This window comes from Pituophis catenifer, unplaced genomic scaffold (assembly GCF_029215685.1).
Source record: "Pituophis catenifer annectens isolate HBS135680 unplaced genomic scaffold, rPitCat1.0.hap2 SCAF_8, whole genome shotgun sequence".
NCBI lineage: Eukaryota > Metazoa > Chordata > Lepidosauria > Squamata > Colubridae > Pituophis > Pituophis catenifer.
This window is the reverse complement of record NW_027256888.1, coordinates 24,053,420-24,080,431: the sequence shown is the minus strand read 5'-3', so window position 1 is coordinate 24,080,431 and position 27,012 is coordinate 24,053,420. Positions and strand designations below refer to the sequence as shown.

Sequence of the window (27,012 nt, the reverse complement as noted above, 5' to 3'; positions counted from 1 at the left end):
GTCCTAGTCCCACTAAGAGAACTAGCTGCCTCTTGGTACAGGCTGCATTTTTAAAAAAAGTAATGTTTTATTTCAAATTGAATCCTTCGACAGAACAAAGCATATAAACTATTATATGATTTTTTTAGTTTTGGGGCAGAAGTGCATCACATTTCATTCCTTTTTTATCATCCTATAGAAATAGATAGAAAAACACTATTTGGTTTAAATGTTTTTTCTAAATGTACTTTATCTAGGGCAATTTTTCTCAACTTCAGCCTTTAAAATGTATGAATTTCAATGATATGCTGGCTGGGGAATTCTGGTAGTTGGAGTCCATACATCTTAGTGTTGCCAAGGTTGAGAAACACTAATACAGGGAGTTAAATTCCCAGGGGAATCAGCACAGCAGTTGTGTCAAAACCAATGAATGCAGTCTCTGCTTTTACATCTTTGAAAAAGATATTTATGCAGGTTCAGATATAGATTAAACTTTACCCCAGAGACTAACATTTCTCTTTTAGTTTCTCTTCTCTTTTTCTCTTTCCTGCCATTAATTATAAATTGGTTACCTGAAAAAGTTTCTAATTCTTTAACAAAAATAATTTCTAAAAAACGGTTAGTTGTCATTATTTAGATAATCAGTTAAACAGATACAATACAAAGTATTAATTCAGGCATTCCAAATTTCCTTTATTTAAAATGTGCCTTTTTTACTGACATATAATACACTTTATTCTTTTTCCTGGTATGTTGGGGCCAAGATTAAAAGTCCTTCACAAATATTTGATATTGATTTAGACAAAGTAGTACACTCTGGTTTCCTCAAGCCCGAGAACAAAGTTGGAAATATCTGAACACTTTTCAAGGAGGGCCTAAACCGACATTGGAGGCAGAATGATCAACTGGAATGTGAAGTTTTGACAGAAACAGTGATTTTAACTACTCTGTAAGTGTTTCAAACACAAAACAGAAGTTTTAAGTTTAGTTTTAAGATCAAAAGAGGGATTCATTTGAAAGACTAGGCTGTTCTGGACTCAAAACACTACCGGGAAGGTCAAAATGTTTTTACCATTTTGGCATTGAACGTTTTGAACTGTTCCAAGTTCAAAAAAACTTCTTACCAATCCACTACTCAATTATATCCCTGGGTGTAAGCAGAATTGGCCTGGAGAAGAACTCATCAGAATAAATCCCTATTTATAAGTCAATTGGCCACCACACCAATGCCAGCTTTTACAGAGAAGCATCTCTGATACTATGGAAAACTAAGGAAACTCTTACTGATGTCTCAAATATTGACCTTCCTAATCAGTTGCCTGACTTTCAAAAAGTGTTCAAAAATACGTAAAAACATATAGTATAGGGAAAGTGGAAATAAAAATTGCAGTCATAGTTTATGAAACAATTCAACATATAAATGGATTTAGACTCGCCTTTTAAGTGTGTGAGGAACAATCATGAGATACAACAAGGTTATCATTTATGTGGAACATCAGAAATTTCATCTGTGAAACTATGAAACTATGGCTTTGTGCGGTAGATTGATAACCTCTAAGTCCTTTTTATGGCATTCAAAGGGCAGTGTCCTTCAGTCATCTTCAAAATCCTCTAAAGCAATTGTGTTATCTCCATTATTGCAGGGAAGACAACTAATAATTTAGAAAAAGGGTCACACACAACCTCCATCAGACTATGTCTCCCAGTTCACAAACCTTCATCAAGAAGCAGGAGGTTGCAGGAGAAAAAAAAGGTTTCAACTCCCACATCCAGAAGATTCAGGAAGACCCATCCAGTTCCCATGATTCATTCTTACCCATGATGCATTGACAACTGAGAAGCAGCCCCCCGCCCTTTTGTTTCATCCTCTCCTCCCACAAAATAGATCTTTTAAACACAGAGAAATGTGCCTGAATTTAGCACAAAATAATAAATACTTTGTACAAACTAAAGCCACACACTGTTTTAATAATGTAGGAATAACATAGAATAGATAAAAACAACGTTTAAGTAATTGGTACTTATTTTAAGCTAAGAGCCTATCAAGAGACATTGGGAGAAACAAAATCAATTTCCCATATATTCCAGTTTCATGCTGATCATATGGTTATCTTAAAATGGTCAAAAATGAAAAGCCTGAAAATCACTGGGATTTTCACAAATAAAACTATTTTTGTAATTGTCCAAGATGGTGCATTTAATTTGCATGGTAAGCTTATTTACCATGGATTTAGCATGGATTTTGGCCTGATAATTTGGTTCAGAAACCTCATAAATGTAGTTGAGTTCAACTTTTAGGGTTCTGAAGTTACCATAATCTTTGGTGTGAGAAATTCTCCATCTGTTCAAAAGAACAAAATGTTCAAGTCGCATAAGAGATTAGTGTGAGATAATAGTGACCACTACAAACCAGAAAAAGGAGGTGGGAGATCACTTCAATTAACCTGAGCATTAAATGAATTCAATCAACCTTTCAGTAGGAAATCTGAAGTTACAACAGCACTGAAAAAAGTGACTTTTAACCAGTCCTCATACTTATTTCTGACATAGCACATAGACCTGTGATCCAAATTTGGGTGCTTGGCACCTGGCATGTATTTTCAACAGCTGCAGTGCCCTGTGCCCTGTGTCATGTAATTGCCATTTGCTACTCTTCTAGCCAGCACAAGAGCCTTGATAGTACAGTGGTCTACGCACCCTGTTATTAACACAGCTGCCTGCAATTTACTGCTGGTTCGAATCTCTCCAAGGCTCAAGGTTGACTCAGCCTTCCATCCTTTCTAAGGTAGGTGAAATGAGGACCCAGTTTGTGGGGGCAATAAGCTGACTTTGTATAAATATACAAAAGTATGAAGGCTATTGCTTAACGCATTGTAAGCCGCCCTGAGTCTCCGGAGAAGGGCTGCATATAAATCAAATTTAAAAAAAAAAAAAATTCAACAAGCAAAGCTAATGGGGGAATCTGGAGTTGCTTAACAGCTATGTGATTCATTTAACAACTGCAGGGATCTGCTTAACAACAATGGCAAAAAAGGTTGTAAAATTGGGCATGATTCATTTAACAACCATCTTGCTAAGCAATGGATATTGTGGTCCCCAATGTGATCATAAGTCAAGGACTACCTTTACCAATAGATAACATACATTGATTTCAACAGGAATTCTAAAAAGATTTTGGAGCTACCAGTTTAGGGCTGCAAAACCTGGATGATTACTAGATGGTGGCAATAATTTTGAAAATAGTTTTCTGCTACCATCTTGTGGTTCTCTAGATTTTTGTAGCCCCAATCTGATAGTCCTGCTTTATTCTTCTCTTGACTCGCTCATTCTAGAGGCAAAGGAGAATATTCCAAGGACTATTAATATTTCATTAATGGACCATGATGCTTTGCTGCAACTCAGGAACAGAGAATCAGTGCTCTACACTCCTCAACTGGCCAGCTATTCTTAAAGTTTCTCGTCAGTTTGCCCAAATCAGAAATGGGCATTAAAACGTGACAGATCCTCTTCTCTCCTCTGTCCTTTACCTATACTGGCAACACTTAAGAGAATTTAGTAATGCAGCACCACAGCATTCAGAAAACTTTCATAATCTGATGTGTGCAACAAGGAACCAGGAATGGAATCATTGTGCAGATATTGAAAACAATAAGCTTTCTCTGAAGCCTAGTCTATTCCTAAAACATCTCTGTGACCAGTGTTTCACAATGGAAAATGGTAAACAAGCAGAGCAGCGAGTTGGATTGAATGGATTCTACTTTTCTTCCAAGTTTCCCTTTCTGTGATTGGACTGCCATCTCTAATACTTCAGCGAAAATCATTCCAAACAAAAGGAGATTGTTATCAGCACTGTGGAGCTCATCTCTGTAACATTAGCACATCCTAGGGGTGAAATGCTACCGGTCGTGCATCTCCCAACAAGGGCTGGAAAAAGAGGCAAGTAGAGGGGTGCTTCACTTCCACTCTGGAATACAGAGTGAGTCTCCATCTGCCACCGTCGCCCTTCTCTTCTCAGGACAGACGAGGAGTGAGGGGGATGGAAGGGGGGGGGCAGCCAGTCGACAGGAAGCCACAGCAGGGGGACGAAAGAGCTTCATTTATCTGGGAACCTGAAATGACTCTTGATTTAAATCATATGGTAAAAAGCACCCAAAGAAGAAAGAACAACATCAGCAAAAAAAAAAAAAAAAAAAAACCAAACAAGCCCAACCCTCACCTGTTTTTGGAAATGGTTCAAGAGGGACACACACACGCACGCACACACACAAACGAGAGACGGACAAAGAAAGAGGGACAAAGAGAAAGATGAGAGAAAGAGAGAGATGAGAGACAGAGAGGGCTGCCTGCCATTTCCTGCTGCAGTCAGGCAGCGAGAGAGAGAGTGAGAAAGATTCAGCTCCGTCTGCTCCCCTCGAGGCAACCTCATGGTGCTGTGCTGTAACAGCCTGACAATCACTCCTTTTGCAATGCAAGGTTTATTTTGGTATCTTTCCAGAGACAGAAAGAATGTGGCCGAATTTCCTTACAGTTATTCCCTGAGTGTGGGAGGTGGGAAATAGGGGTGGGGAGTGGGGGAGAGGAAGGGAGGGAGGGAGAGAGAGAGAGAGAGAGAGAAAGAAAGAGAGAAAGAGAAAGGAAGGAATTTTTGGATTTCACCACTGCTTTGTACGGAGGATTGGCGGGGGTGGTGGAATGCGCAGCCCTCTGGGATGGAGAGTGGGGCAAGAGAAGGCTCCGATGTTCGCTTGGGTGGCGGAGGGAAACTCAAAGCGTTGGGGGCTTCAGAAGAGGCAGAATGTGCTTCAAAATGTACAGCTCTTGCTTCTAACAGTAAGTGACGTCAAGTTGGCCATGCCTACCTGGTCACATGACCACCAAGCCATGCCCATCAAGCCACGCCCACAGAACCGATAGCAAACATTTTTACATTTCACTCCTGCAATGAACATACAGCATGATTCTACATACTGTGCCAGAAAGGGTTAATTTCATTCAAATGAAAAGTATTGCTGGTAAACAGATTCTCCCAAAGCTGATTATACAAGAAAGAAACAAGTACAGGTAGTCCTTGAGTTACGAATGTAATGGAGACTGCCCATTCCATTTGTAACCCGAGAATTCATGGGAATGAATTTCATACCTTGAACGTGATCTCTCCCTTTCACCCATGCATTCGCTAATTGAATGTGCAGTTTGTTAAGTGCACATGAGGTATTTCAAGGTGGGGAACGCCTAGTGATGGAACACGCCACCTGATTAAGACCACCCCCCGCCCCATTGAAATACTTCATGTTCCCCACAACTGCTTTCCCCACTACCCAACCTGCTGTACCAGGTCACTTACCATGTGAAGATCTAGAAAGCTGTCTCCTTTCCAGCCTCTCAGCTGCACGCGCCCCTCCGGAGCTCCATTTTGGGCTGCAAAGTGCCAGACAAGGCCTGCGCACACCAAAACAGAGCTCCAGAGCGGCACACACATCTGAGAGGCTGGAAAAGAGACAGCTTGCTAGATCTTTGTATGGTAAGTGATCCGGCGCGGCAGGTTGGGTTGGGGGGAAAGCAATTGTGGGGAGCATGAGGTATTTTAGTGGGTCGGCCTGCCCCTTCGGAGCTCTGTTTTAGGCTGCAAAGTGTCGGATGAGGCCTGTGCACACCAAAACAGAGTTGTGGAGCTCCATTTTGGGCTTCAAAGGTTTTTTGCAAAGATGGCAAAAGGCTTTAGAAATGAAGGGAAAGCTTCGATGTTTCAGGCCTTCTCCCCATTTGCAAAGCCTTTTGCTGCAGTTCTCATCCAGGCTTCCATTTGCAGAGAACAGAGGCCTAAAATACTGTGAGACCACCAGAGATCAATAGCATGAGATCTCGCGCTACTAATCATGTGTGATTTTGCAGTACTTTAGGTGTTCATTCTCTGCGTACTCACCGAGGGCCTGAAGCACCATAACAGGTCAAGAAAGTGAAGGATATCTAGATCCTTGCAAGATAAGTACAGTATACACAGGCTTAGTGCTTTTGAAGACCGGGCGCCGGGCACAGGGGGGAGGGGAATAGGCAGGGTGAATGTTGCAGCGCCTCTGCGATCATTCATAAGAGCAAACAACTGCCATGGTGCTGCAACATTTGTAGTTTCAGGACTCAATCGTAAACACTAGGGGGCGCTTATTGTGTAACTTCGAACGTTCACCAAGAAAACACTCGTAACTCATACAGGATTGCCTGTATAAAGAAACTGCATTCAGAAGCCCTAGTGATGAGAAACTTCCACTGCGTCTACAGAACTCAATTTATCTTAAAATTGTTTTGCAACAATATATTATCAGCAAAACTGATCTATGCAAAAAGAAATATGTTTTCATTTTATAGATTTCAAAAATTTCATAAATCTTTTAGGAAAATATTGAATTATATGGAAATTATGTGGACACAAAGCAAAAGGAAATAGCAGGCAGATCTTCATCTGTAGAATCTGGAAAAGTAATCAGGAAATGTGGCAGAGTTCATATATGTTGTGACCTGACAGCGGCCTGTGCAGATTGTAGCTGATTCCAACAACGAGGAGGCTGGTGTGGTGCTGCACCAGCAGCCTCTACAGCTGGCGCTCGAGTCGGACAGTGAGGGGGCTGGAGAAGATGTGGTGTCAGAGGCAGGGATTCAGGCAGGGCCTTCAGAACCTCCAGAAGCTCCTTTAAGTGAAGAGGACGAAGAGGAGGAGCCTCTTCTTAATTGGCGCAGAGCTGCCAAAAGGCAGGAGTGGCTCCTCAGGAGGAGGTCTCCTCGAGAATAAGGCTTGGGGCTAATTGGCCACTCCCTTAGACTATTTAAGGAGGAACGCCGATTGCAGCAAGCTGTAGGGAACAACTTTAGTTCACTCTCCTTCGCGTCTGGATTCTCTGCAAAATTGCTTCTGGGCTTTCTGCCAACTCTAGTAAGACTGTGATTACCTTATCTTAGAATTCTTGTAGGCTATTAAACACGTTTATTAACAGACTTTGGTTGAAAAAGACTGAGTTATTTGAGTAAAATAAACTTTGTATAGATTTTATGTGTGCTGCGTTTTTTGTTGGTCCGTAGCTGGGGCAGAACAATATAACAGTGTTTAGCTTGTAAAGAAAATCTCAAATGTATTACATGAAAATGTAAATAAAGCAATAAATTTACCTTTTGATAATCACCAGGCTTATTTCCAAATGTCTGTAGTGCTAACTTTTTTATAAGATCTGCAAAAAAAGCAAGAAGATTTCCAGCTTTTAGAGATAATAAAAAAGAGAATTAAAAAAAATATATTTTGAACAATATTTATACCCAATAATCATAGGGTACCAGTATTCAATGGAGAAATGATAGGCCCCACTTTATTGCTTCAGCTAGCCCATAAACAGTTCTATTGACAGAGGCCTTTAGGATTTTTAGGATTAAAAAAATTAGTTTTTAGAAGTTCCACGTAGTCACTCTATTAAAATTCCCCATAGTTATTAGTCCTAAGATTAGTATCAGGTCCTGAATCAAAGAAGAAAAATGTACAACAGAAAAGACAAATTGCTTAAAACCAAAGAGTTGAACAAGGTAAAAGGAATGATTTTAGCACCTTCAAAATATTGTAAAGTACTCACTTTTCATCCATATCCAAAATTTAACAGAATAACAGTTGGAAGGGACCTTGGAAGTCTTCTAGTCCAAAACCCTGTTCAAGAGGAGACCCTATACCAGGGTTGTCAAACTCAAGGCCCACAGCCATCCGATGTGGTCGGATCTGGCCCGCATGGATGCCCTGGAAACTCTAAGAGTCCAGCCCACGTCGCTTTGGCCTGGCCACCATCCCAGCGTGAGCCCGTGCGCACAGGAGGCAGGTGCATGTGCACACAGGCCTGGCCCACCCCATCCCGGTGTGCACGAATGCGCACAGGAAATGGCGAACCAGCATTGTTTGGGCCCGGCCCACCCCATCCTGGCATGGATGCACCAGGTTGAAAATAAGCATCACTGACCTTTCAGGTGTGTGTGTTCACATGCAGGGAGGGAGGTGTCCGGTAGCAGGGGCTCCGCACCTGGCCTTCAAAGAAACAAGTGTGACGGCAGCAGGCAGAATCAGGGGGGAAGCACATGATGCAGACCATGTGCATGCTCCATCCCACATGGCTGGAACGGGCAGGTGGCTGCCCGGCACAACCAGCAGACCGGACAGTGTGCCTCTCTCCTGTGCCTCTGCCGCCAGCTACTGCCACCATGGGCCAAGACAAGATCAGGGTGGGTATGGGGCAGCTGCTGCCAGACACCATCTGCCCACCTACTCCATCCTGTCTGTTTCTGCTTGCAGTTGGAGAGCAGTTGGAGGAGCTGCTGGTCATCTCCTTGGCCCCCTTATGGGTCTTGCATTTGGCTCACGTGTGGAGCATGTTCTCCTTGAGCACGCAACACACCTTGGCACCGCTGTGGGCCACGGCCACCACCGAGGCTGCCAGCAGCTCACGCAGGTCCATTAGACTGCTGCCTTGCCGCCCAGAGTATCAGGCCCATCTAGCCCAAAGGAGGCGAAGTGGCCAGCTAGAAAGGCCGAGTAGAGGTGGTAAAGTACGCCCAGGCCCAGCAGGCAAAACGTGGCCACTGCGAGTGGAAAAGCCAAATCCCCATCAGCACCAGGCCACCCAGGCCCAGCCAGGATCGCATGCCTCCCCACCATCTCTGCTGGGTCTGAGTGGCCATGGTACTGATGGGGATCTGGCTTTCCCCACTCGCGGTGGCAGTCTTTTGCCTGCTGGACCTGGGGGCATTCTACCACCTCTACTTGGCCTTTCTAGCTAGCCACTTTGCCTCCTTCAGGCTGGGGCAGGCCTGCCGAGCGGCGGCGGAGTTGCCACTCAGGAGCTGTCAGGGATAGAGACCCCGATGATGCGCACCCTTCACTAGGGCTACTTGGCAGGGAGCGACAAGCCTTGCCCTGCCCTGCGAGGCAGCAGCTCCACAGCACTTTCAGGGCACTGCCTGACCGACACAGCTCCTTCAGATAGAGGTCCTGAGAATGCGGACCCTTTTTTGGACCAAAGCGGCTCCGCTGAAGGCAGTCTTTTGTCTTGCAGCCCCCCCCCCTGCCACATAAGAGCCGAGGTGGCGCAATGGTTAGAGTGCAGTACTGCAGCTACTTCAGCTGACTGCTAGTTCAGCAGATCAGCGGATCAAATCTCACTGGCTCAAGGTTGACTCAGCCTTCCATCCTTCCGAGGTGGGTAAAATGAGGACCCAGATTGTTGGGGGCAATATGCTATTTAGTATGTTGTTTTTGGTGTCAGCCGCCCAGAGTCCTTGGAGAGTGGGCGGCATAGAAATACGAAAAATAAATAAATAAATAAATAAATAAATAAATAAATAAATAAATAAATAAATAAATCTCCATTCCTAGTTGAGGGTTGCAGACAAATTCCCCGTTCAGCCGGCGTTCCCGAAAGGTGCAGCTCAGCCATTTCAAGCACCATTGCTAGAGGCCTGGGAGGGCAAGGGTGAGGTGAGGAGCCACCGATGGGAGCTCCTGGCCCTGCATCCCTCATCCTCTGGAGCTGCATAGATCCCACTTTCTGGCACTCCCAACAACCCCGTGAAACAGGCCAACCTCTGGCAACAGGTCTTGCCACGTCTCTTCCGTGGAGACCTTCCCCAACAATCCTAGAGAAGGCAGCACAGGGGGCGGCAGCAGAGACTCCACCTGGTGAGCCTTCATTGCTCTATAAAGAGATGCCCATGTGCGGACAGGGATGTCAGGGTTCTGACGGATGCCCTAATTAAATCATGAGTCTCGAGCCAAGCTTCAAAAGAAATCCAATTATTTATTAGGAGCTACATGTCAGCACATTCCCAAGTGAAACCAGCTCTGACCCTTTGTAATTTACGCTCCAATATGACCCTGTTTTTCCCTTCCTTCCAGGGTGTGTCATTAATCACATTCACCCACGGAGCAATTTCACAGGTTGTAGAGGTCACTCCCCTCACTGCTTCATGCGCCTTCTGTGCATGTCCAAGATGGAGGATCTAGCCTGAGACGCTCCCGGCAGATGGGGTGATTCCTGGCAATTTCGGGAGGTTCCTGGGGCGATTGTCCACCATGGCCCCCAGTCCTAGAGAGAGGAATTTTTCCCCGACCCATTGAGGGGTTTTTTGCCCTCCGGAACATCGGGTCGAGGAAAAAAAACGGCTGCTGAAGGCTCCGCGGGGTGACGTCGGTAGCGATTTGACTGGCGGCGCTTTTCTCGGCCTCCGGCATGGACCGACGGCGGCGGCAGCTCTGCGGTGGTGGTGGTGGTGGCGGCGGCAATGCGGTGGCTCCCCTGGATTCCTGGCCTCTCCGGGGCTTTCTGAGGCTCCTGGGGACCCTGGAGTATGGTGGGAGCCATGGTGGAAGCGGCGCCGGCGCTGGCAGTGGGTGCGGGGCGGTCGGCGGCCGCTGGACGATGGCGGAGGCGAGGGGGCGGCAGCTGGCTGCTACCGAAGAGGACGCTATGGTGAGAGGCTGCTGGCTTCTATCTTGAAACCCCGGACCTGCTAGGGGGCAGCCTATTTCTGCTGTCCCACTTTGCTGCAGGAATCCGGAGGCCCCATTGGAGACTGGGGCTGTAGACTGGGGGTATAAAATGCTGGAAGACCTGGAAGACCTGGGGAGTGGGAGAGGTTGGAAGACGGCCGAGGGTTGGCCTTGGGCTGCCTCAGGCCATTCCCCCCTCCCCCCCTTTTCTGTTGGCCTGTATAGGCCTTATCATGGTCACCACCCCAGCTACTTTCTGCCTTGCAAGCCATCTCCCTTTATTGCTTTCCATGTGTCATCTGTTCCCCGGGTTTACTATTCTGCCTTCTAGACTGGCTCTATTCCACCTATGCCCTTGATGGTGTGGAGAATGGAAAATTCTGATATGGATTCTGAGGGAGTCCAGTTCAACTGCCGTTTCCCTACCAGAGTGGATAGACTATCGAATCTCTCCATAGCCAACTTCATCTCGGCTAGCCATCGTGAGAGGATGGCCTGGAGAGAGCACCTTCTGAGTTTTGTTGAAATGGCACGAGACTTCTTCCACTGTCGTGAGAGGACCGTGGAGCCCAGTTTTTCCATGTCTTGAGTTGCTGCCTCTCCATGCCCTAGGACGATTAGACTATTCTATGGAACCTCAGCCAGAGGATATTTCACCCTTCCCGGTTCTTGATGCACTCGGCCACCGAACTCCTTGCGCTGTGAGACTCCCCCCTCTCGCAGGCCTGGCCCTCCACGCTACCTTGATGACAGATTTTGGAATCCCGAGAGATGGCATGCAGCGAAGAGGGGGTTGAGGGGTTTTTTATTTAAATTTTTAAAGAAAATTTTAAGGGGACCCAGGAGGAAGGGAGGGGGTTGTGAAAGTGGACCTGGGGGGGTCCAGATAGCTACTGAGCGGGGTGACAGGCTGATTGGCTGCAGCAGAGGGGTCAGGAAAGAAAATTTATCCGGGGAGCAGGGGGATAACAAGAAGGGTAATGCAATTGAAATAATGAGTGGGAGGGGCAGGTATGACGGGCGCAGGGGACCATATCATGTGCTGGGGTGCGCATACGCTGTTTACAAGCAATTGCGCACTTCGGTCCCCAATGCGCGTCTCGTGGCCTGGGTTGTGCAGAGTCTCAGGCCCAGGGTCCACGGCTGATATTATGTAATGCCAGGTCGGTTGTCAATAAAGCCCCCCTCATCTGTGATCTTATATTGGAGGGGGGTGAGGACCTGGCAGGTATTACGGAGACCTGGTTGGGCCAAGGGGGGGTCCCCCTCGTTGAAATGTGCCCACCAGGTTTTCGTGCATTTCATCAGCCAAGGGCCCAGGGGAGAGGTGGGGGAGTGGCGGTGATTATTAGGGAGAGTCTTTGTCCGAGGGAGACCACTGTTCCTCAGATAGCCGGATGTGAGTCCCTCTTTGTGAAGTGGGGCCGTGGGGTGCAGATGGGTTTGCTGACTGCGTACCTGGCTCCCTGCCACGTGGCAGCGACCCTACCCGAGCTACTCGACGTCATCGCCGGGGTGGTGGTGGATACTCCCCGACTTATTGTCATGGGGGATTTCAACCTTCCATCCGCGGGTGAGACGTCAGAGGTGGCTTGGGAGTTCATGGCTTCCATGACGGCCATGGACCTGACCCAGTTAGTTCAAGGCCCCACTCACATAGGAGGATACACTCTGGACTTGATTTTCATCTCTGGTCAGTGGTTGAATGATCTTGGTAGAGGGGACTTAGACATTAAACCCTTGTCATGGACAGATCATTCGCTACTTCACTTGGACTTTCCTACCGCTTCCCCCTGCCGCAGGGAGACGGAACCGACTAAATGGTTCCGTCCCAGGCGCCTGATGGATCCAGAAAGGTTCCTGACGGAGCTTGGGCCGTTTCCTAAGACTCTGACACACAACTCGACTGAAGAGCTGGTGGCCGCCTGGGAGAGTGCGGCCGCCGGAGCTTTGGATCGTGTCGTGCCTTTGCGGCCTCTGACCCGATGCCGATCTTAATTGGCTCCTTGGTTCTCTGAGGAGCTGAGAGAGATGAAGCGTCGGAAAAGACGCCTAGAGAGCATTTGGAGGACTAGTCATTCTGATTCCGACCGGACACAGGTGAGGTGTTATATCAAGACCTACCTAGTGGCGATAAAAGCGGCGAAATCTAACCATTTTTCCGCTCTTATTGCATCTGCAGAGAACCGCCCAGCCGCCCTGTTTAGGGTGACCCACTCCCTTCTTCGGGGGGGAGTGCGGGAGGATCCCTTGCAGGGTCGAGCTGAGGATTTTGTGCAATTCCTGCACAATAAAGTCGCTCAGATTCGGGAAGGCTTGGACTCTGACTGGGTGAGTCCGGGGGAGGAGACGAGGGTAGGTCTTGAGAATATTATCTAGGAGGAGTTTGATCCTGTGGCTCCCGAGGATGTGGACAGGGTTCTGGGTAGGATTAGTGCCGCCACATGTTTATTGGACCCGTGTCCCTCCTGGTTGGTACTGGCCTCCCGGGAGGTTACACGAGGCTGGCTCCAGGGGATTATAACTGCTTCTCTGAGTGAGGGTGCCTTTCCCGCCGCCTTGAAAGAGGCGGTGGTGAGGCCCCTCCTCAAGAAGCCTTCCCTGGACCCGGCTGAATTAGTTAACTACCGTCCGGTCTCCAACCTTCGTTTTGTGGCGAAGGTTGTTGAGAGTGTGGTGGCACAACAACTGCCCAGGCACCTGGATGAAGCTATCTATCTAGACCCGTACCAGTCGGGCTTCAGGCAGGGGCACAGCACAGAAACGGCATTGGTCGCGTTGGTGGATGATCTCTGGAGGGCCCGGGACAGGGGTTGCTCCTCTGTCCTAGTCCTATTAGATCTCTCAGCGGCTTTTGATACCATCGACCATGGTATCATGCTGCAGCGGTTGAGAGGGTTAGGAGTAGGGGGCACCGTTTTGCGGTGGTTCTCTTCCTTCCTCTCCGGCCACTCGCAGTTCGTGTTGGCAGGGGGGCAGAGGTTGACCTCGAGGCATCTCGCATGGGGAGTGCCACAAGGGTCGGTCCTCTCTCCTCTTCTGTTCAACATTTATGTGAAGTCGCTGGGTGAGATCATCCGTGGTTTTGGGGTGAAGTGTCACCTGTACGCTGATGATACTCAGCTGTACATCTCCACCCCAGACCACCCCAACAATGCCCTTGATGTGATGTCTCGCTGCCTGGAGGCCGTGCGGGTCTGGATGGGGAGGAACAGGCTCAGACTCAACCCATCCAAGACCAAGTGGCTGTGGTTGCCGGCGTCCCGATATAATCAGCAGGTGTCATCGCTGACTATTGGGGGTGAATCTTTGCCCCCCACAGAGAGGGCTCGCAATCTGGGTGTCCTCCTGGACGCGCGGCTGTCTTTAGAAGAGCATATGACGGCCGTGGCCAGGGGGGCCTTTTATCAGGTTCGCCTGATCCGCCAGTTGCAGCCCTTTCTGGACCGGGACGCCTTGCGCACGGTCACTCATGCCCTTGTCACCTCCCGGCTGGACTATTGTAATGCTCTCTACATGGGGCTCCCCTTGAAGAGCACTCGGAAGCTCCAACTGGTCCAGAATGCGGCCGCGCAGGTGGTTATGGGCGCAACTCGTTGTGCCGGCATGACACCCCTCCTGCGCGAGCTGCACTGGCTCCCAGTGGTCTTCCGGGTGCGATTCAAGGTGTTGGTTACCACCTTTAAAGCGCTCCATGGCATAGGACCCGGGTACCTTCGAGACCGTCTTCTGCCACCAATAGCCTCCCACCGACCAGTCCGTTCCCACAGAGAGGGTCTCCTCAGGGTGCCATCAGCCAAGTTATGTCGGCTGGCGACACCCAGGGGGAGGGCCTTCTCTGTGGGAGCCCCAGCCCTGTGGAATGAACTGCCCCCGGAAATACGTAAGATCTCCGACCTCCGGGTGTTCCGCTGCGCACTGAAGACCCTGTTGTTCCGCCAGGCAGGGCTGTCAATATAATAATTTTAAATTGGGGTATTTTAATTTTTAGGGTTTTAAATCGGCCAAATCTATTTAATTATTTTAATTTTTAATTATTATTGTGTCTTGTGTTTTTAAATTGGCTGTACACCGCCCTGAGTCCTTCGGGAGAAAGGCGGTATAGAAATAAAATTATTTTATTTATTTATTTATTTATTTATTTATTTATTTATTTATTTATTTATTTATTATTTATTTAACCCTGGGATACAGCCTTGAGAGAGATAAGCGTGGAATGTGCATCTGTCTTGGGCTGCTGTGCCATTTCACTGGTTTCCCATCCCCCTGGCCTATCGCAACTCGAGAGCAGGCCAGGGATGCTTTGCGAGTTGTCATTTGGCTCCCCTTACTTCCTGAAGGCAACTCGTGCAAAGCAAAAACAATTTGAGTACAGGTATAGATTTTAGGGTTGTGACACACACACACCGCCCCCCACAGGCTTGTTTGGGTTGTCTGCATGGAATTTTGCTATGAGGCAGTCAGCCTGGATGTTCCTACTCTTTATCCAGGATGCCTCTGATAAGGGGTAGCCCTTCCACTTAAGTATTGGAGTTGTCTCCTGTGCCACCTCAAGTCAAGGATTCGCTGTACCTTGTAATGGGTTTAGCCCCCTATGACCATGGGGTCCGGGGGCCCACGGGGTAGTGGCCTCAGGGTCGATCCAACCACAGATTTTAAGAGGATACTATGGAATATCAGGTGTATCTTCCCTAGCAATCAGGGCAATTTTAATTGCACCGTGACTGGGTTGATGATCTTTACTATGGGGAATGATCCCATAAACTTTGGCCCCAGTTTCTTGCTGCGGAGTTTTAACCTCAGGTATTTTGTGGAGAAGTTGACTTTCTCCCCCACCTGGAATGGCTGTTGCAGGGCTCGGTGTTTGTCTGCCTGTTTCTTATAGGTTTGCACCACTTTAGCTAGTGCTTTCTTGACATTCTCCCAGGTTGCTTTCAGCATTGACATTCAGTCGGTCAAGCTGACTGAGGAGGGGGGGTCCCTTGGATATTCAGGCATTGGGACGAAGTCCATGCCACTCACTACTTTGAATGGAGTTGGTCCCATGCTACTCCTATCAAAATGCTAGCATTATTGTACGCTACCTCAGCAAAAGGCAGGAGGTCCGCCCAACTGGACTGCAGATAGTTCACGTAACACCTCAGGTACTGTTCTACCATGGCATTCAGTCTCTCTGCCCCCCCCCCACCATTGGTACTCGGATAAAAAGCCAAGCTAAGGCTTTGGGATGACCCAATGGACCACAGGAACTCCCTCCAGAACTTAGCTGTGAACTGGACCCTCTGTCTGAGATAATTCTCCGTTGCACTCCATGCAGACGGTAGATGTGCTTCAGGAACAGTTTGGCTAGCTGCTGGGCCAAGGGTAGTCCACTGTAGGGTATGAAGTGTACCTGCTTGGAGAATAGGTCTATTACAGTCCAGATCATCATGCTTCCCCCATTTTTTGACAACTCCACTATAAAGTCCATTGCAATTTCCTCCCATAGCCTCATTGGTTCTGCTACAGGTTGCAGCAGTCCCGGGGGGGGGGTGTTTCCTGGTCATTTATTCATTGTGGCGTAGATGGTGCAACTTTTCACATAACTGTCTACATCTTTCTTTATGTCGGGCCACCAGAATTGCCTCCGTGCTAAGTGTAAAGTCTTTAGGAACCCTAAGTGGCCTGCCAGTTTGACTTCGTGACTCCTCTGGAGGATTAGGTGAGTAAGGATTCTAGGATGTAGAGTTTCATCCCCTTCCACACTAGGTCATCTCTTTTTGTCAAGATGTGTTGGTTGTCTCAGAGCCAGGGGTCTGCTAGCAGTTCAGTTTTGAATTTCATGGCTAGATCGCTTATGGGTTGGTCTTGCTGGTAGTGGCATTGTCGTCTGATGGTCACTTGGGCAGCTGTTTGGGTAGGAGGGATGATGGCATCTACTACCTCCTCTTGTTCGCATTTCTACTGGGGTATGTGGGAGAGGATGTCAGCTAGAAAGTTCCTCCCCCCTGGGATATGCTTCAACACAAAGTCAAACCGATTGAAGTATTGAGCCCAGCGGACTTATTTAGGCAATAATTTTTGCGGAGTCCTAAGGGCCTCCAGATTTTTGTGGTCCGTCTAGACTTTCTACGGTCTCTGCCCCTCTTCCAACAGGGGGTGCCAGGTTAGCAGTGCCCAACTCACCGCAAAAGCGGTGGCCTATCATCTCTCTGTGTCCGTGAGCTTGCGGGAGGTGTAGACACAGGGCTGTAGGTTCCCTTGGCTATTTCTTTGGAATAGCACTGCTCCCACTGCCACGTCACTGGCGTCTGCTTGGATGATGAAGGGTTGTTTGGGGTCAGGATGCTTCAGCACTGGTTCCTTTGCAAACAGTTCTTTCAGTGTTTCAAATGCCTTTTGGCAGGTTAGGTCCCACTGTAGGGGTTGTCCTGGATGGGCTTTCGTTCCTGGGCTCCCTTTCTTTAGGAGGTCCGTCATGGGTTTGGCACACTGGTGAAATGTAAAATTTGTTACTACTGGTTCTGTGGGCATGGCTTGGGGGTGGTGGTAATGTGACTGGGTGGGCGTGGCCAACTTTATTTTTTTTTTACTTTTAAAACCACTTTTTCTACAACCTCTTCGGCCAAAGTGGTTGTAAAAAATGCTTTTAAAGGCCCTGCCGATCAGGCAACTCAGCTGGGATTGTCAGAGGCTTTTAAAAGCATTTTTTCTACAACCTCTTTGACCTCTGACAATCCCAGCTGAGTTGCCTGATCGGCAGAGGCTTTTTTTTTTTTTTTACTTTTAAAAGCATTTTTTGGCCTAAGAGGTTGTAGAAAAAATGCTTTTAAAAATAAAAAAAAAAGCCTCTGATGATCGCATGGCTGAGCTGGGCATGGGAGGTGGGCAAGGATTTTTGCTACTGGTCCTCTGAACCACCTGCCACCATCACTACCAGATCGGGCAATCTGGTCTGAACCGGGAGCATTTCACCCCTGGTTTGGTAATCTTTGTGAAGGAGGGGATGAACTGCCTGTAGAAGTTTGCAAACCCCAAGAAGCTTTATAGTTGGCTGCAGGTGTGAGGGGGTTGCCAGCCTAAAATGGCTTGTACTTTGGCTGGGTCCATCTCTATGCCCTCATTTGACACTCGGTAGCCCAGGTAGTCTAGCCGTGCATGGTGGAATTCGCCTTTTGATAGCTTGACATACAGGTTGGCTGCCAGAGGTTTTTCCAGTACTTGGCGGACCAGGGGTATGTGGTTGTTCATGGTCTCAGTGTAGATGAGGGTATCGGTCAGGTAGATGAGAACCCCCTTATAGAGGTGCTCGTGCAACACCTCGTTAATTAACTGCATGAACACCGCTGGGGCCCCCTGCAGTCCGAAAGCCATCACTTTGATTTGAAACTCCCTAGGGGGCAGTTGAATGCTGCTTTCCATTCATCTCCCTCCCTGACGCATACTCAGTAGTATGCTTCTCTGAGGTCTAATTTGGTAAAAACTTTTCTCTTGGCTAACTGAGATAGCATGTCTTCATGAGAGAGGAGGGGTATAGGTTGTATACACACACAAAGTTTATGCCTCTTAAAATCAACTCACAATCTCATAGTGCCATCTTTTTTTCTTTGAATAGGACTGGGGCTGCGACCCATGGCTTGACTGGCTCGATGAACCCCCTTGCTAGGTTTTTGTCTATATATTTGCACATTTCTTGCATTTCCCGGGGAGTCATGGCATACAATTTGGATTTTGGTAGTTTTGCCCTGGGGATGATTTCGATGGCGCAGTCTGTCTCATGGTGGGGAGGTAGGACGTTGTACTCAGCTTCGCTGAATATTTCCGCAAAGTCCTGATATTCTCTCGGGATCAGTTCGGCCTCTGGGGTTTTGTCGGAGGTGGCTGCCAGTTGTTCTGGTGGGCCCTTTGGGAGGGTTCCCTGCGTGGCCGGTGCTTCTATTTGCTGGTGTGGAGGGGGTTAGAGTCCCCTTGCAATCCTCAGTCTGCGGCTGCCCCCTTGCCACCAGATGGTCGGGCCCCACTTGTATAGTCAGGAGAGTCCCAGTATGACTGTGTCTGTCATTTTGTGGGCTATTACGAATCGAATTACTTCCCAGTGATTTGCTAGCTTAGCCTCACTGGTTCGGTCAGGTGGGTAGCATAGGCTCCCCAAAATAGGGGCCTATCAACCTGTTCGAAACGGATTGGGTGGGCCAGTCTTTTCGCTCTGATCCCCAGTTTCCGAACCGTGGTTAGGTTGATCAAGTATCTAGTGCAGTCTGAGTCTATTAGGGCTTGAAAAGTCCCCTGGACTCCTGTTTTTGGGGCTGTGAGGCATATTGGGAAAGCGAAAGAGTGGACCAGTTCACTCAACATTAGATCGATTTTTTTAAAAAATTTTTGATTTATATGCCGCCCTTCTCCGGAGACTCAGGGCGGCTTACAATGCATTAAGCAATAGCCTTCATACTTTTGTATATTTTTACAAAGTCAGCTTATTGCCCCCACAAACTGGGTCCTCAATTTACCTACCTTAGAAAGGATGGAAGGCTGAGTCAACCTTGAGCCTGGCAAGATTCGAACTTACTAATTGCAGACAGCTGGAGTTAAATTACAATGCATTAGTCTGCTGAGCTATTGCCCTCGTCCTCACTGTCGTAGGAATCCGGTGACTGGTCATTGTTATCTGGGGTTCCCTCCCCCTTCAGCTGGGTGGGGAGGGACCTCTGCAGCCTGGAGGGCCTTCCAGGATGTGTCAGTGGCACGCCTAGGACCTCGTTCCGGTATTGTCCCGGTGGTGTCTCTGGCTTGTTTTGGGGGCTGGGGTTGCACATGCTGATGCCATGTGACCTATCCCCCCGCGTCTGTAGCATTTCAGTGGACTTCGTGGGAGGGCTGGTTTAGAGCCCGGCTATGGTGCTGTGGTTCCCCATTGGCTGGATGGTCTCTGGTCTGGTTGACCTCTCTCTTTAGTGTCCAGTTGTTTTCTCATGTTGTTGGTGCACAATCCACCATCAACTTTTATGGCTACTCAGAACCACTCAGAGTCAGTCCGGGATGTCCCGATAGGCGGTTACCTGGGCAATTTGCTTGTCTAGGCTTGTTCTGAAAAAATGAACTAACAGCCACTCTGGCAAAGGGGGTAGCTTCCTGAATTCACAGATGTGTTCCTTAATGGGTCACCCCCTCTGCTTAAGGTTTCTGAGCTCATCTTCTGCATATGGGTCCTCCTCCACCTCCTCAAATCTGGCCTCTAGTAGTCATAGGAAGTCGTCTACGTCTTACAGTTGGGGGGCTCTCCTCTTGTGGAGGGCTGCTAGCCATTCCCTCTAGCCCCTTGGCAATGATATTCACCATGGCTCTGGGGGATGGGTAGAGATGTCCATAGTGCTCTAGGTGGATCTCAGCCGAGTCAAGGAATAGAGCTTGATGGTCTGAGTCCCCACCAAATTTCCCCCTGAAGTGGGGCAGTTCTTTCAGCACTGTTCCTCCCTTCCCCTGTTGGTCCCTGTAAGCCTGCGCTTGATGTGGCTGGCCGTCTTCCTCGGCTCTAGTTCAGAGAGAGGGGAGGGGCTGTCTGCCTTGGGTGGCTTGCCTGCTGCGTGGAAGAGGCACTGGCTGCAACCTTGGGATCCTTCTCCTTCTGGTGGGTGGAGAAGGGTGGCTGCATTCTCGTCTGCGTCTCCTCACTTGAAAGGGCTCTGCTGCAACTTCCCTCTTTTGGGCAGCATGATGGCCCCTCATCACGAAGGGTGGCCCAGTCAAATTCCTCCCTCAGCTGCTCTATGGATCTCCCCAGGGGCTCCATCAGGGGCTTTGGGAGCCTGGCCTGTGCCCAGTCCCACATCCAATCCACTCTTATTTGTTTATTTATTTATTTGTCACATTTTTATGCCGCCCAACTCCCGAGGGACTCTGGGCGGCTAGAGTCCCAGCTCGTTCAGGGGCCTTCCCCCCTTCTGGGCATTAGGATGGGGAAACTCGACCTCAGCTGCTTTAGGGATTATTTTCCACCAATACTCATCCCTTCTTGCTTTGGTCATTGGGGCGGGCATCTCAGCTTTGATATCCAAGGACGGCTGCACTCCTGTTGCAATTAGGCTGCTGGGTCCTGGAAGTCCCTGGTTGGAGGCTCTGCCTCCCTCTGGGTTGCCTGGAGCAGGCTCTCTTCGGATAGTCCACCCTCTGCCCTGGTCACCTGAGTTTCTCTCCAAGCACCCCAGATGTTGGGAAGCGATTGGAGAGCCAGTAATATTGATTAGTTTTGAGAGAGCTGGCTTGCTCTCAGGATTCTGACGGATGTCCTAATTAAATTATGAGTCTCGAGCCAAGCTTCAAAAGAAATCCAGTTATTTATCAGGAGCTACATGTCGGCACGTTCCCAAGTGAAGCCAGCTCTGACCCTATGTAATTTATGCTCCAATATCACCCTGTATTCGGTTGTAGAGGTCACTCCTCTCACTGCTATATGTAACTCTGGGATACAGCCTTGAGAGAGATAAGCGTAGAATGTGCATCTGTCTTGGGCTGCTGTGTTTCCCATCCCCTCTGGCCTATGGCAGGCCAGGGATGCTTTGCGAGTTGACAGGGGACACTTTGGCCCCATGGAGGCACCTGGTAAGTGGTGGGCAGCTCAGGAGTAGCAAGATGAGCCAGCACGGTGCTGCTTGAACTGGTGCCTGGGGCTCAAAGGCCCAGTTCCTGCAGAAAGGCTTCTTCCTCCAGCCTTGGGATGGGTGCCACTTCCTACCTTACTACCTGCCAGACTTTGGAGAAGCCCGGCAGGGCCCCATGTGTTGAATCTGATAACGGGCGGGGAAATGACGCACCCTCCCGTTTCTTGCTGTGCCTGCTGGCAAAGCACCGCTCTCGTGTACCCGACACACCAAGGCATCACTGTGGACCACTGCAGCAACTCACAGCAGGGCTGAGTTGCATCGGGTGCATGAGGGGAACATGCTGCACATGCAGGCCAAAGGCAAGACTCACAAGGGGGCTGAGAAGATGACCAACGGTGACCTGCTCTCCAACTGCAAGCCAAAACAGACAGTGGGACAGAGTAAGTGCATCCAGAAGTCTGCATTACATTCCTCCCCCCGCCTCCTGATTGGACGGCCAGCCCAGTGGTGGCAGCAGGCTCCAGAGCTGCAGTGTGCACCAGCTGAGGGGCCGGCAGACTGTGGCTACAGCTGGAAAACCATCCCCCACACACAAAGGGCAGCAAGCACGTGGTAACCGACAATTTCCAGCTGTAGCTGTCCTGCCCTTTGCCTCGCCTCGCCTCATCCTGCTGGACGGAGCCTCCCGCCCACCACCCCACTCACCAATGACCCCTGGATTCCCCCAACCCGCCTACGGGAGCGTCTTCAAGCTGTCCACGCCTCTGGACCATGCCCAATCGGTTGCGACCACCCCGGCCACGCCCCTCCTTCTCCCCTGGCCCCTGGAGGACAATCACAATGCTGATCCGGCCCTCAATGAAATCGAGTTTGACATCCCTGCCCTATACCATTCCACAGAAGTGGCTGTCCAGTTTTTTCTCAAAAGCCTCCAGTGTTGGAGCAACAGTTATGCTGTCTATCCTACATATTTTAGCTTACCAAGAAGTAGGTTATGGACTACTATGTTAAATGCCTTTCTGAAATCCAAGTGTATTATGTCCACTGCATTTCACTGGTCCACTAATTTAGTCACTTTGTCAAGGAATGAAATAAGATTTGCCAATTAAAAAGCTGATGTAGACCAAAAGAAGGCCAGGCCTTTGAGATCTCCAAAGTAGCTTCAAGCTACATTTATGGCACAATTTATAACATTTGTGACATAAGCAGAACTATAAAAATGATGGTGCTATCATAGACTATAAATACAATTGATTTCAAACATTTCCTATGCTTCTGGAAAAGGAAATGGTTTTTGATATTGTGATTAACGTTTCGTATCAGTCCTATAACTTAGCTCCCAGAAGGAAAACATCCCTAGAATTTAACTAGAGTGTATTCAATAATGCATCTACCTTTCCTTTACAAGTAATTAAGAGGAATGCAGTAAAATAATTATATCCTTATTCCCTATAATTAAACTGCAACTTATTTGTTTACTTTGTCAGCACTTCAACCTGCATTTACTCTAGTGCTGACATAAGAAGGAGAAGAGGGGGCAGCTGGCAAGAGGACGCTTGACTTCTCACCTACTTATTTTCCCTGAAGATAATATCCCCTAGGAGATGAGATGGGAGATGGGAGATCTGAAGTAGTAGATATGGGGAGAGTGATTTGGAAGAGGGCCAATGAGACGCAGAGAATTGGGGAAGGTTTGGGGTCAGGAAGTCAGTGTTGGCTACCCCACAATCAGGGACAGGTTGTCGTGCTTAATAAAATGAAAGATTTCTTCAAAGACTATTTGTTTGGAAATGCAATTTATTTTATTTGAGACGACATCGAAACCTGACATACTTATTATTGAACGTCATTATCGCAACTTTTTGTTCATTCCAGCCCTCAGGTGATGTACAAAAAAAAAAAAAAAGTACAGGGTACAAGAATATCAGAATATAATTAAAATGTAAACAAAAATAAAATCTGTTACTGACATAATTAACAGTTATAAGGCTGTATAAAGATGTGTCTCCACTATCTTTCTAAATACAGAAAGATAGAAATGGCTAGCTATATATTAATATGTAAAAGCAAAAAGTTGAAGTTGGAATGTATTTAACTTGTAGTGTGCTAGGAAGAGTTGGAAGTCAATGCCCCCTTTTCTTTCTTTTTCTCTTCCCCTTGTATTTCACACCCCCTTTTCCTGTTCCCTTTCCTTCCCTTAATTTCCTATTTTATTTTATTTTTTTTGTATTTTATACAATAAAAAATAAGAAATAATTGAAAAAGACTTTTGAAAAGTCAAAATCTGTGGAACTTTGGCTCCCACAGTTCTATCTTAGACTTAGAGTAACTTTATTCTCACTATGAATGTACACTAATCAGCATACATTAAAATCACATTTCATTGCATACAGCTCTCAAAGGGTCTCCACTTTCAATATACACTATATGTAAATAAATAAATAAATAAATAAATAAATAAATAAATAAATAAATAAATAAATAAATAAATAAATAAATATGCATATACTCATATATATTATATGACACAGATAAAAAACACTGTCTAGTTCAGATGTATACATGCACATGGAGAGAAAAATCTTACAAGTTTACCAGATGGATGGCATAGGGAACAAAGCTGTTACAGAATCTGGTAGTCCTGCTAGAAATACTTCAAAATCACCTCCCAGAGGAGAGCAACAGAAACAGACTATGAAGTGGGTGTGTGGGGTCTCTAACAATGATTTGAGTTCTAAGCACATAGCGCTTATAAGCAGAATCCTGAATAACAGGAAGCGGGCTTCCTATAATCTTCTCGGCTGTCCTTACCTCTGAATGGACTTCCTCTCTGAGGCACTGCAGCCACCAAACCATGATCACCAAACAGTGATGCAGTTTGTTAAAATGATGTACCTTCTTGGCACATCATAACAGAGAGGACCAGGACCACTAAAAAACAGAGTCCCAATGCCCAACTCTTCCAAATGGCCAGGAACAATGCTATTGCTAATAGTATTAAAAGAAGCCTAGAGATGTAAAAGAAATAGTAGAGTTGGTCTCTTCCATTCTAGTTTCTGGCCAGATCATCTACCAAGGCATCCATAGTAGCCTAAGTGCCATTTCTTGGAGAAAGCCCTGACTGAAATGGAGCCACAAATTCAATTTTAGCCAGATAACTCTGAAGCTTCCCAATCATGCTATCCAGAATGGATTATTGGGATTGATGATTCACTGTAATCAGTAAATTCTGCTGAGTCAGGGGAAGGCTTTTTCAATGGAACTAGAATGACTGCCCCCTTCAAGGAAGCAGAAGACATAGCCTGCACTCAGCGAAGCACTTGATCACCTCCCTTAACTGTGAGCAGTTGGGGAAGACACATGGAGCAGAAGGCAATAGTAAAAACAGAAATGTGAAATGGCCTGTGCAAGGAATTATTTTTTAAAAAAAAAAGTTTTCTGGAAAAAAAATTGCATAGTGGAGTTTGAACCTCTTTTCTCCTAAGCTATTTCTAGAATAGTTATGATTACACAAGCTGTCTTAAAAGATATCTCTCAAAAATCCATCTACAATCTATTTGTATAAGCAAAATCAAAAGGGGATCATGTTGGCTTGAGTGGTCAGATACTGTATATTATAAAGTGGCCAGGGAACTAAATTTCTTGTATTCTATTGCTAGTGAAGATGCAAAAGCTGTTTGCCATGACTAATACTTATCCAAGACTTTGACCCAGCATATGCTTTATCACAGAGGTAAAGATTATCTTCCAAAGCTTATTTACAGGCCTAAGTGCATTAATGTTCTTCTCAGTCTCTCCTGCTTATTTTAATACTATTGCCATCTGTTTTAGTATACCTGCCCCTAACAGGGCTATATCAGGTCTCTGCCACATTAATCTTTGCAATAGTGGCAAATATCGGTAGCTTGGGTATAGGATGAGGGTGAAGGTTCATTCTCCAAGCTTGTGGGTTGATTTCCGAATGTTTTGTTACCAGGCTAGGTAACATCTTCAGCAGAGTTTAGGTGAGGTCAGTGTCGGTGTTCTTCTGTTTATAAGGGCTTCAGGTGTGGGTGTGTCAAGTGAGTCTTGTGATGTGTCTTGTGATAGGGAAATTACATCAGGTGAGGGTCATTGGGAGGTGAACTGGTGGTGGTGGGGAGCTGCGTGGGTTGGTTGAGGGTCAGTGGGGTCTCTGGTTGGCTGTTCAGTTATATAGGTAGGTAGGTAGGTAGGTAGGTAGGTAGGTAGGTAGGTAGGTAGATAGATAGATATACACATACATATATATATATATACACACACACACACATATATATGTGTGTATGTGTGTGAGTGTATATATAGTTTTATTATATTAGATTTATTAGTGTTAGGAAAGTAAACATGCTATTATTTTAATAAGGGTGTTCAGAGTATATCATATTTGATTTATTTTATAGTTGCTAATATACAATTAAGACTTATTTCTGTCTATCCTAATTTTATTTGTTACGTTTTATTCCCCCTTTTATTATTTTATGTTGACTGAATAAGAAAATAAAACTTTTAGCAGGCCACACACCTCTTACCTGAATTCCTTTTTTTTTAAATAGATTTTTTTAAATAAACATAAAAAAATCAATGTCTACATAAACAGTGTGTTGTCTGGGTACAGTTAATTTTGAGAAATAGTAATGGTAATAATAACAATAATATTCATAACAATAATGATCATAATAATAATAGTATTTGCTTATCCATTTTAATAAACCTTTCTTATATAATTAATCATTCCCTTAAGCTTTTAAATTTCTAACTTTTGTTTCTGTTAGTTAGCCATTGGTAAAACGAATCTTATGTTAAAAAAATATTATGTTTCTTCCTTCTCCTTCATTTTAAGTGTTAATATATCCATTTCTGCACATTCTAATATTTTTATTACACTTTCATCTGTTGTAGGGATCTCTTTGTTTTTTCACTGTTGTGCAAACACAATTCTAGCCGCTGTTAACACATATAAAATTAAAAATGTATTCCCTTTATTGTACTTTTCTGATAAGATACCCAACAAAAATATTTCTGGTTTTAAATCTATATGTTGCTTTACCATTTTTTCCTAACCATGTATGTATTTTTATCCAGTATTTTTTTGCCTTCGGGCATGTCCATCACATGTGATAATACGAACCCGGTATCTGATTAAGACATGTTCTTAAACATCTTTGCCAGTCTTGCTGGTGGAAGGTGCCATTTATAAAACATTTTATATAAATTTTCCTTATATGCAGTTGACATTGTTAATTTATAGTTCCTGTCCCACAGTTTCAGCCATTTATCTAACTCTATAGTATAACCAAAGTTTTTAGCCCATACAATCATTGTTTCCTTTGCTTGTTCTTCCATTTTAATGCTCAGTAGATAGCTATAGATTTTTTAAATTAGTTTTTCACCTGTCCCTGTTAGTATCTGATCTAATTCTGTTGGTTCTTTGTAGAAACCATACATTTTAATGTCTTTCTCATACCTTGATTGTATTTGCATGTGCGGCCACCATGCTAAATCAATCCGTTGACTTTTCAATTCTTGCTTAATTTTAAGTTCCCCTTTTCCATTAAAAATACCTTTGCATCTTGTAATTTTTCCATATTAACAACGTTCGGATGTATCAGTGCCTCCATTATAGAAAGCCAGGTATTTTCATATAATGTTTTTCTTTGATTTCTGCCCATACTAACAATAAATCATTTCTAGCATAATGTTTTTGAAAAATATCTATGTATTTTGTTTTTCCCATACCGTAAGAAAGCATGCCACCCCAGCTGAAGATCATGTCCCTGCAAAATCAATAGTCTATGCCTCAAATTTATCCATTCTTTCACCCATGTAAATGCAGAGGCCTGGTAGTACAGCTCCCAGTCTGGCAACCCAAACCCCCCTTTGTTTTTACAATCTTGCAACATTTTCAAACTTATTCTTGCTTTTCCCCCT

The 27,012-nt window shown here is 46.3% G+C and overlaps 1 protein-coding gene across 1 annotated transcript in view; it reads right to left on the bottom strand.

Moving 5' to 3' along the window:
- PROM1 (prominin 1) overlaps positions 1-27,012 on the bottom strand; it is a 207,408-nt gene that overhangs the window by 164,769 nt on the left and 15,627 nt on the right. Inside the window, exon 2 of the mRNA XM_070948434.1 lies at positions 7,138-7,196. Coding sequence (XP_070804535.1) covers positions 7,138-7,196 — 59 coding nt within the window. The remainder of the gene's footprint in view (positions 1-7,137; positions 7,197-27,012) is intronic.